We start from the raw sequence: 10925 nt of genomic DNA on the forward strand, positions 1-10925 counted from the left end.
ACATTCTACAATTCACTATATTGTTTTTCTTAAACAATCTGGCTATTCGAAGTGCTTTATTAAGACATAAAAGAAAGAGGGACTTGATATAAAGGAAATACAGAAGAATGTAAAGAAGCACACATGAAAAGAGTAAAATTAAGTATCACTCCAATCATTCAAATCCATCCCCTAACCACTTTCTTAAGCAAGATATTTGAGCTGTCTTGATAACACAAAGCAACAATTGGTTCTGAATATATTCACAAAATAAAACAAGATCTGAATCTGTTAGTCTGTGTCTGTCTGACATAACCATCTGAGTGGTTGGAGGTACATTGGAGGCTGGAAACCCACAAAGCACAGCAGCAGAACTAAACATGAATACAATGAATTGTAAAAAGTAACTCTGAAGCTCCAGTTCTGAATAACAATGTCAACAGACTTGTTTTGACATTCTCCAACAAGGAAACAGGAGTAAAAATCAGTGAACCTTTGCCTCATTTTACGGCTTGTTTTTTGTTATTGTTCGTTCATAATACCCTGCAACTGCATTTACTATCAGTAATAAGTTAATATCATGATAGCTGACACCAGTAATACATCAATTTACTGCAGATATTGCTCAAATCAGCTTTTTCTGAAGCAGGTATTATTATTACCTCCGCCAAGGAGGTTATGTTTTCGCCGGCGTTGGTCTGTTTTTCAGCAAAATAACTCAAAGCACTGAATGGATTTTGATGAAATTTTCAGGAAAGGTTATTGATCATGACAAGTTGACATTAAATTTCTAACCGCTTCATCCTCTTGAGGGTCGCGGGGGGGCTGGAGCCTATCCCAGCTGACCTCGGGCGAGAGGCAGGGTACACCCTGGACAGGTCGCCAGACTATCGCAGGGCTGACACATAGAGACAGACAACCATTCACGCTCACATTCACACCTATGGTCAATTTAGAGTTATCAATTAACCTAGTCCCCAATCTGCATGTCTTTGGACTGTGGGAGGAAGCCGGAGTGCCCGGAGAGAACCCACGCTGACACGGGGAGAACATGCAAACTCCGCACAGAAGGGCTCCCATGCCCGGGATCGAACTGGCAACCCTCTTGCTGTAAGGCGACAGTGCTAATCACCACACCACCGTGCTACCCGACATTAAATTTGTTTTGGATATCCTTATCATAACAACTTGTCATTAACCAGGATGACATTACCATTAGTAGATACCGTCAAGTAAAGTGTTAGCGAAGTTTCTATCTCAGTGTCAGTTCACAGCGTTTTGCTTAAATCTGGGCCAACCACTATTCAGTCTACATATGCTTCTACTGAAGTTCATCTTCCTCCGGCACAATATTTATTTTCAGTGTCTGGCAGAAATCAACAAACTTCACCCAAGGTCAAGATCAGAATTCAACTTTATTATCTCCATGGTAGCAATCAGCTATATCATAAAAACATAAAACAAAAAAAAAACAAAACATGGTGATCAAACTGACACAGTCCACACCAACAGAGACATAAACAGACTAAACACCAGCAGTCTGTAAACACCTCCGACCAAACAATAATTTGGGGGCAGTAGTATCGTCTTTTCTTCCATGTTTTTCAACCAAACTGAGATATACATAGATACAGAGATACATTGATTCTTACATTTGCGTGACCAAGAATCCACTGAAGGTTGTGTGGTGGTTGGTTCCCCAAACATGTGAGTTTGCAGCCAAGACCACATACACATGGTCTCCTGGCTGCAGCTGCAGGAACGCTGCGTTTCCTCCATTATCAGCTGTGTCAGCTTCTGTTCGGTGATCACCGGTCACAATCATGAGTTGATTGTTCTTGTAGAGTAGCAACCCTGCCCGTTCATGTCCTCCAGCATGAAAAAAGATGGTGAAGTAATAAACACCTGCAACAGGGGCAACAAAGATACCTGTGGAGACAACAGGGTGGTGGTCACATCATCAATCATCAGCAGTCATCAGCACTTTATTTTATTTTGTAACTTCCAACCAAATAACTCAAAACTGAATCTGTAATTTTTGTCCTCCTCAAATTGATTGTTTCAGTGTCTTCTTAAACATGTAGATCACATGACAGGAAGGCAGTATGTCTATTTTTCGTGATGTTTCAGCACAGCAGGTGGTACTTGATGCAGGTGACTGTGAGTATTACCTGTGTGTGGACTGTAGGCATCACCGATGTTTGTTATCACTGTTCTATAGATTAAAGTTTTGTTTGTGTTGAACGGTCCAATGTGTTTTCCTCCTGCTCCTGTTGCTGCACTGAATATCACCTTGGTTCTTTCTGTGTAAAACAAAACATGCTGATCATGTTATTTCTCATGAAGAGACTTTTACTAACCATGTGAATGAAACTTGTCTGTGAGGAGACACATTCTCTCCTGCTACTTCCATCTTTTGTTGTTTAGTTGGTAGGACTTGTTTTGTTCCTACTCAAGTTATTGTGTGTCATCCATCATTAAACACAGTTTCACTTTACCTTTGTTCCTCAGTTCCAGAAGCTGGTTTTCACTGTTCCTCAGCCTGCTTTCACTGTTCTTCAGCCTGCTTTCACTGTTCTTCAGCCTGGTTTCACTGTTCCTCAGCCTGCTTTCACTGCTATTCAGCCTGCTTTCACTGTTCTTCAGCCTGGTTTCACTGTCCTTCAGCCTGCTTTCGCTGTCCTTCAGCCTGCTTTCGCTGTCCTTCAGCCTGCTTTCACTGTCCTTCAGCCTGCTTTCGCTGTCCTTCAGCCTGCTTTCACTGTCCTTCAGCCTGCTTTCACTGTCCTTCAGCCTGGTTTCACTGTTCCTCAGCCTGGTTTCGCTGCCCTCCAGCCTGGTTTCCATAACTGCAATCTTTTCTTTCATGGCACCGAATGCCATCAGGAGATCACACATGTCAGGCTGACATGATCGTGTTTCATCAGGTTTTTCTGTGATGGCGTTACCATCATCCTGGGCCAAAATCAGGCTGCTGGACAGCAAAACAAATAATGAAACGGCACAATTCATCTTCCAAGTTGATTCAAGATCTTTGAGTCAGCTAAGCTCTGACTGATGTGATCCCTCTGGCTGCTTTTATGGTCTTCAAAGATGACCTGTTAATTTTTAACCTCCCATTTGATACATGGCTTTATCATGTTGTTTTTAAGATCAATGGACGAGCAATGAGGAAATTACATTAATTAACAAACTAATTTCATGAACAGTGAGGGTGGGGATCAAAGATTAAACACTTTTATTTGTGGCATTCCCTCTATCAAATGAAGCCACTCATGAGCTGTACGCACAGTAACATCAGTCTGATGTGAATGAAAGGAGACATAATCCGGTTTAAATGTTTAGGAAACAGTTTAAATTACACTGAGTCACACGCTCAACTATACTGCATGTCAATCAATGAATTAAAGAGAGAATCATTATCAACATACAATATACATGCACATTTGTCTTTGTACATTTTCACACATTACCTATGTTTTATACAGTATATGGAAAGGAATGTTGCATGATATTTAAATTACCTTCTGTTAACACTGTGTGACTCTACAACACCTTTAAACAACCTGGCTATTCAAAGTGCTTTATTAAGACATAAAAGAAAGAGGGACTCGATATAAAGGAAATACAGAAGAATGTAAAGAAGCACACATGAGGAGTTAATAATTAAGTATCACTCCAGTCATTCAAATTGATCGCGTGGCCACTTTCTTAAGCAAGATATTTCAGCTGTCTTGATAACACAAAGCAATGATCAATTCTGAAAATATTCACAAAATAAAACAAGATCCAAATCTGTTAGATAGGCTGTGTCTGTTTCCCTGACGTGTCAATGTCAACAGACTTGTTTTGACATTCTCCAACAAGGAAACAGGAGTAAAAATCAGTGAACCTTTGCCTCATTTTATGGCTTGTTTTTTGTTATTGTTCGTTCATAATACCCTGCAACTGCATTTACTATCAGTAATAAGTTAATATCATGATAGCTGACACCAGTAATACATCAATTTACTGTCGATATTGCTCACATCAGCTTTTTCTGAAGCAGGTATTATTATTACCTCCGCCAAGGAGGTTATGTTTTCGCTGGCGTTGGTCTGTTTTTCAGCAAAATAACTCAAAGCACTGAACGGATTTTGATGAAATTTTCAGGAAAGGTTATTGATCATGACAAGTTGACATTAAATTTCTAACCGCTTCATCCTCTTGAGGGTTGCGGGGGGGCTGGAGCCTATCCCAGCTGACCTCGGGCAAGAGGCAGGGTACACCCTGGACAGGTCGCCAGACTATCGCAGGGCTGACACATAGAGACAGACAACCATTCACGCTCACATTCACACCTATGGTCAATTTAGAGTTATCAATTAACCTAGTCCCCAATCTGCATGTCTTTGGACTGTGGGAGGAAGCCGGAGTGCCCAGAGAGAACCCACGCTGACACGGGGAGAACATGCAAACTCCGCACAGAAGGACTCCCGCACCCGGGATCGAACTGGCAACCCTCTTGCTGTAAGGCGACAGTGCTAATCACCACTCCACCGTGCCACCCGACATTAAATTTGTTTGGGATGTCCTTATCATAACAACTTGTCATTAACCAGGATGACATTACCAGTAGTAGATACCTTCAAGTAAAGTGTTAGTGAAGTTTCTATCTCAGTGTCAGTTCACAGCGTTTTGCTTAAATCTGGGCCAACCACTATTCAGTCTACATATGCTTCTACTGAAGTTCATCTTCCTCCGGCACAATATTTATTTTCAGTGTCTGGCAGAAAACAACAAAATTCACCCAAGGTCAAGATCAGAATTCAACTTTATTATCTCCATGGTAGCAATCAGCTATATCATAAAAACATAAAACAAAAAAAACCATGGTGATCAAACTGACACAGTCCACACCAACAGAGACATAAGCAGACTAAACACCAGCAGTCTGTAAACACCTCCGACCAAACAATAATTTGGGGGCAGTAGTATCGTCTTTTCTTCCATGTTTTTCAACCAAACTGAGATATACATAGATACAGAGATACACACTGATTCTCACATTTGAGTGACCAAGAATCCACTGAAGGTTGTGTGGCTGGTTCCCCAAACATGTGAGTTTACAGGCAAGACCACATACACCTGGTCTCCCGGCTGCAGCTGCAGGAATGCTGCGTTTCCTCCATTATCAGCTCCATCAGCTCCTGTTGGGTGATCACTGGTCGCAATCATGAGTTGATTGTTCTTGTAGAGTAGCAACCCTGCCCGTTCATGTCCTCCAGCATGAAAAAAGATGGTGAAGTAATAAACACCTGCAACAGGGGCAACAAAGATACCTGTGGAGACAACAGGGTGGTGGTCACATCATGAATCATTAGTAGTCATCAGCACTTTATTTTATTTTGTAACTTCCAACCAAATAACCCAAAATTGAGTCTGTAATTTTTGTCCTCCTCAAATTGATTGTTTCAGTGTCTTCTTAAACATGTAGATCACATGACAGGAAGGCAGTATGTCTATTTTTTGTGATGTTTCAGCACAGCAGGTGGTACTTGATGCAGGTGACTGTGAGTATTACCTGTGTGTGGACTGTAGGCATCACCGATGTTTGTTATCACTGTTCTGAAGATTAAAGTTTTGTCTGTGTTGAACGGTCCAATTGCTTGATCACCTCCTGTTGCTGCACTGAATATCACCTTGGTTCTTTCTGTGTAAAACAAAACATGCTGATCACGTTATTTTGTAAAGTATTTCCAGAGTCTCATGAAGAGACTTTTAGCGACCATGTGAATGAAACTTGTCTGTGAGGAGACATGTTCTCTCCTGCTACTTCCATCTTTTGTTGTTTAGTTGGTAGGACTTGTTTTGTTCCTACTCAAGTTATTGTGTGTCATCCATCATTAAACACAGTTTCACTTTACCTTTGTTCCTCAGTTCCAGAAGCTGGTTTTCACTGTTCCTCAGCCTGCTTTCACTGCTATTCAGCCTGCTTTCACTGTTCTTCAGCCTGGTTTCACTGTTCCTCAGCCTGCTTTCACTGTCCTTCAGCCTGCTTTCACTGTCCTTCAGCCTGGTTTCGCTGTCCTTCAGCCTGCTTTCGCTGTCCTTCAGCCTGCTTTCACTGTCCTTCAGCCTGGTTTCACTGTTCCTCAGCCTGGTTTCGCTGTCCTCCAGCCTGGTTTCCATAACTGCAATCTTTTCTTTCATGGCACCGAATGCCATCAGGAGATCACACATGTCAGGTTGACATGATCGTGTTTCATCAGGTTTTTCTGTGATGGCGTTACCATCATCCTGGGCCAAAATCAAGCTGCTGGACAGCAAAACAAACAATGAAACGGCACAATTCATCTTCCAAGTTGATTCAAGATCTTTGAGTCAGCTAAGCTCTGACTGATGTGATCCCTCTGGCTGCTTTTATGGTCTTCAAAGATGACCTGTTAATTTTTAACCTCCCATTTGATACATGGCTTTATCATGTTGTTTTTAAGATCAGTGGACGAGCAATGAGGAAATAACATTAATTAACAAACTAATTTCATTAACAGTGAGGGTGGGGATCAAAGATTAAACACTTTTATTTGTGGCATTCCTCTATCAAATGAAGCCACTCATGAGCTGTACGCACAGTAACATCAGTCTGATGTGAATGAAAGGAGACATAATCCGGTTTAAATGTTTAGGAAAAAGTTTAAATTACACTGAGTCACACGCTCAACTATACTGCATGTCAATCAATGAATTAAAGAGAGAATCATTATCAACATACAATATACATGCACATTTGTCTTTGTACATTTTCACACATTACCTATGTTTTATACAGTGTATGGAAATGAATGTTGCATGGTATTTTAAATTACCTTCTGTTAACACTGTGTGACTCTACAACACCTTTAAACAACCTGGCTATTCAAAGTGCTTTATTAAGACATAAAAGAAAGAGGGACTCGATATAAAGGAAATACAGAAGAATGTAAAGAAGCACACATGAGGAGTTAATAATTAAGTATCACTCCAGTCATTCAAATTGATCGCGTGGCCACTTTCTTAAGCAAGATATTTCAGCTGTCTTGATAACACAAAGCAATGATCAATTCTGAAAATATTCACAAAATAAAACAAGATCCAAATCTGTTAGATAGGCTGTGTCTGTTTCCCTGACGTGTCAATGTCAACAGACTTGTTTTGACATTCTCCAACAAGGAAACAGGAGTAAAAATCAATGAACCTTTGCCTCATTTTATGGCTTGTTTTTTGTTATTGTTCGTTCATAATACCCTGCAACTGCATTTACTATCAGTAATAAGTTAATATCATGATAGCTGACACCAGTAATACATCAATTTACTGTAGATATTGCTCACATCAGCTTTTTCTGAAGCAGGTATTATTATTACCTCTGCCAAGGAGGTTATGTTTTCGCTGGCGTTGGTCTGTTTTTCAGCAAAATAACTCAAAGTTCTGAACGGATTTTGATGAAATTTTCAGGAAAGATTATTGATCATGACAAGTTGACATTAAATTTGTTTGGGATGTCCTTATCATCACAACTTGTCATTAACCAGGATGACATTACCAGTAGTAGATACCTTCAAGTAAAGTGTTAGCGAAGTTTCTATCTCAGTGTCAGTTCACAGCGTTTTGCTTAAATCTGGGCCAACCACTATTCAGTCTACATATGCTTCTACTGAAGTTCATCTTCCTCCTGCACAATATTTATTTTCAGTGTCTGGCAGAAAACAACAAACTTCACCCAAGGTCAAGATCAGAATTCAACTTTATTATCTCCATGGTAGCAATCAGCTATATCATAAAAACATAAAACAAAACAAAAACCATGGTGATCAAACTGACACAGTCCACACCAACAGAGACATAAACAGACTAAACACCAGCAGTCTGTAAACACCTCCGACCAAACAATAATTTGGGGGCAGTAGTATCGTCTTTTCTTCCATGTTTTTCAACCAAACTGAGATATTCATAGATACAGAGATACACACTGATTCTCACATTTGAGTGACCAAGAATCCACTGAAGGTTGTGTGGTAGCTGGATCCCCAAACATGTGAGTTTGCAGCCAAGACCACATACACATGGTCTCCTGGCTGCAGCTGCAGGAACGCTGCGTTTCCTCCATTATCAGCTGTGTCACCTTCTGTTCGGTGATCACTGGTCATAATCATGAGTTGATTGTTCTTGTAGAGTAGCAACCCTGCCCGTTCATGTCCTCCAGCATGAAAAAAGATGGTGAAGTAATAAACACCTGCAACAGGGGCAACAAAGATACCTGTGGAGACAACAGGGTGGTGGTCACATCATGAATCATTAGTAGTCGTCAGCACTTTATTTTATTTTGTAACTTCCAACCAAATAACTCAAAATTGAGTCTGTAATTTTTGTCCTCCTCAAATTGATTGTTTCAGTGTCTTCTTAAACATGTAGATCACATGACAGGAAGGCAGTATGTCTATTTTTTGTGATGTTTCAGCACAGCAGGTGGTACTTGATGCAGGTGACTGTGAGTATTACCTGTGTGTGGACTGTAGGCATTGCCGATGTTTGTTATCACTGTTCTGAAGATTAAAGTTTTGTCTGTGTTGAACGGTCCAATGTGATTATTTCCTCCTCCTGTTGCTGCACTGAATATCACCTTGGTTCTTTCTGTGTAAAACAAAACATGCTGATCACGTTATTTTGTAAAGTATTTCCAGAGTCTCATGAAGAGACTTTTAGCGACCACATGAATGAAACTTGTCTGTGAGGAGACATGTTCTCTCCTGCTACTTCCATCTTTTGTTGTTTAGTTGGTAGGACTTGTTTTGTTCCTACTCAAGTTATTGTGTGTCATCCATCATTAAACACAGTTTCACTTTACCTTTGTTCCTCAGTTCCAGAAGCTGGCTTTCACTGTTCCTCAGCCTGGTTTCACTGCTATTCAGCCTGCTTTCACTGTTCTTCAGCCTGGTTTCCATAACTGCAATCTTTTCTTTCATGGCACCGAATGCCATCAGGAGATCACACATGTCAGGTTGACATGATTGTGTTTCATCAGGTTTTTCTGTGATGGCGTTACCATCATCCTGGGCCAAAATCAGGCTGCTGGACAGCAAAACAAATAATGAAATGGCGAAATGCATCTTCCAAGTTGATTCAAGATCGTTGAGTCAGCTAAACTCTGACTGATGTGATCCCTCTGGCTGCTTTTATGGTCTTCAAAGATGACCTGTTAATTTTTAACCTCCCATTTGATACATGGCTTTATCATGTTGTTTTTAAGATCAGTGGACGAGCAATGAGGAAATAACATTAATTAACAAACTAATTTCATTAACAGTGAGGGTGGGGATCAAAGATTAAACACTTTTATTTGTGGCATTCCCTCTATCAAATGAAGCCACTCATGAGCTGTACGCACAGTAACATCAGTCTGATGTGAATGAAAGGAGACATAATCCGGTTTAAATGTTTAGGAAACAGTTTAAATTACACTGAGTCACACGCTCAACTATACTGCATGTCAATCAATGAATTAAAGAGAGAATCATTATCAACATACAATATACATGCACATTTGTCTTTGTACATTTTCACACATTACCTATGTTTTATACAGTGTATGGAAATGAATGTTGCATGGTATTTTAAATTACCTTCTGTTAACACTGTGACTCTACAACACCTTTAAACAACCTGGCTATTCAAAGTGCTTTATTTAAGATATAAATTAAGTATCACTCCAATCATTCAAATTGATCCCCTGCCTTTCTTTAGCAAGATATTTGAGCTGTCTTGATAACACAAAGCAACGATCAATTCTGAATATATTCACAAAATAAAACAAGATCCGAATCTGTTAGTCTGTGTCTGTTTCCCTGACGTGTCAATGTCAACAGACTTGTTTTGACATTCTCCAACAAGGAAACAGGAGTAAAAATCAATGAACCTTTGCCTCATTTTATGGCTTGTTTTTTGTTATTGTTCGTTCATAATACCCTGGAACTACATTTATTATCAATAATAAGTTAATATCATGATAGCTGACACCAGTAATACATCAATTTACTGTAGATATTGCTCACATCAGCTTTTTCTTTTGAAAAGTGCAGCTATCAGTGTTGAAATTATGTTTATCTTTATTATTCAACCATAAAAGCATAAGAATAAAGACCTTCCGTCCTTATCAACCCTTTCTTTGTGATATATCCAGTGTGGATGGTGTTCCTCCGAAATAAGTAGGCCTGTTGTATTACACCAGATGTCTTCAACATATTTGACGCCAAAGACCTCTTAGCTGCAAAACAGATGGAGCAGGGACTTCCCTACTGAATATATATTGTATAAGTTTGAGTTTTATATAAAACTGGGACTGTAATAATGTGTAGGGTGGCCTAAAGTGCCATGAATAAGCACTTATGGCCATTATGTTTCACTAGCATTTCACCCTCAACTAACTGGTTTGTCTTGTTAAATTATGGACGGGTGCAGCTTAGCATTAACTAAGCAGCCATTTAGCAGATGATTCAGGTGTACTGTAAATTATTATTTTGTTTTGTTTTGTTTTGTTTTTTGATTAAGCCATAAATTACAATATAATATAATTATAACAATTATAATTATAATTATAATAACAATATAATTTGATTAAGCACCCCTAAATTGAATCCCAGCACCCCTAAAAAAAGAGTCCTTAATCCTTTCTATGCTGTCAGGACATTTGATAAACTAATTACCATCTAAGTTTAGTAGCCCAATAGCTGAAGGGATAAAAGACTTGTGCTAATAACGTTAGCATGTTATATTTGTTTGGAAAACGTGTTTAGTGTAAGACAGTTGTTTTGCCAGTGAACCTTGTGAGCTGCATAGGCGATTATAGCCCATTTTTGGGGGTGCTGAAGCATCCCTACATTGAATCCCAGCACCCCTAAAATTTGAGAGATTTTTTGTATTTTTAATTT

At 39.5% G+C, this 10925-nt stretch overlaps 1 protein-coding gene across 15 annotated transcripts; it reads right to left on the bottom strand.

Annotated features, from left to right (window-relative positions):
- Positions 1 to 1375: 1375 nt before the first annotated feature.
- LOC125883932 (cerebellin-1-like) lies at positions 1376 to 9134 on the bottom strand. Of its 15 annotated transcripts, none has more exons than XM_049568582.1 (5): positions 8911 to 9134; positions 2585 to 2794; positions 2478 to 2521; positions 2151 to 2282; positions 1376 to 1908 (listed from the first exon to the last, which is right to left on the bottom strand). In XM_049568582.1, the coding sequence occupies exons 1-5, from the start codon at positions 9105 to 9107 to the stop codon at positions 1628 to 1630; spliced, it is 864 nt and encodes a 287-aa protein (XP_049424539.1). In that variant the 5' UTR covers positions 9108 to 9134; the 3' UTR covers positions 1376 to 1627. The 15 variants fall into 15 exon arrangements, 14 of the variants coding, with proteins under 14 accessions (XP_049424539.1, XP_049424545.1, XP_049424548.1 ...); XM_049568588.1 differs by lacking the exon at positions 8911 to 9134 and adding an exon at positions 6077 to 6340 and having other exon boundaries at positions 2585 to 2647; XR_007448616.1 differs by lacking the exons at positions 2151 to 2282; positions 2478 to 2521; positions 2585 to 2794; positions 8911 to 9134 and adding exons at positions 4923 to 5300; positions 5543 to 5671; positions 5886 to 6340 and having other exon boundaries at positions 1376 to 1529.
- Between the last annotated feature and the right edge of the window lie 1791 nt (positions 9135 to 10925).

The sequence above is a fragment of the Epinephelus fuscoguttatus genome, linkage group LG23, assembly GCF_011397635.1.
Source record: "Epinephelus fuscoguttatus linkage group LG23, E.fuscoguttatus.final_Chr_v1".
NCBI classification, from domain to species: domain Eukaryota; kingdom Metazoa; phylum Chordata; class Actinopteri; order Perciformes; family Serranidae; genus Epinephelus; species Epinephelus fuscoguttatus.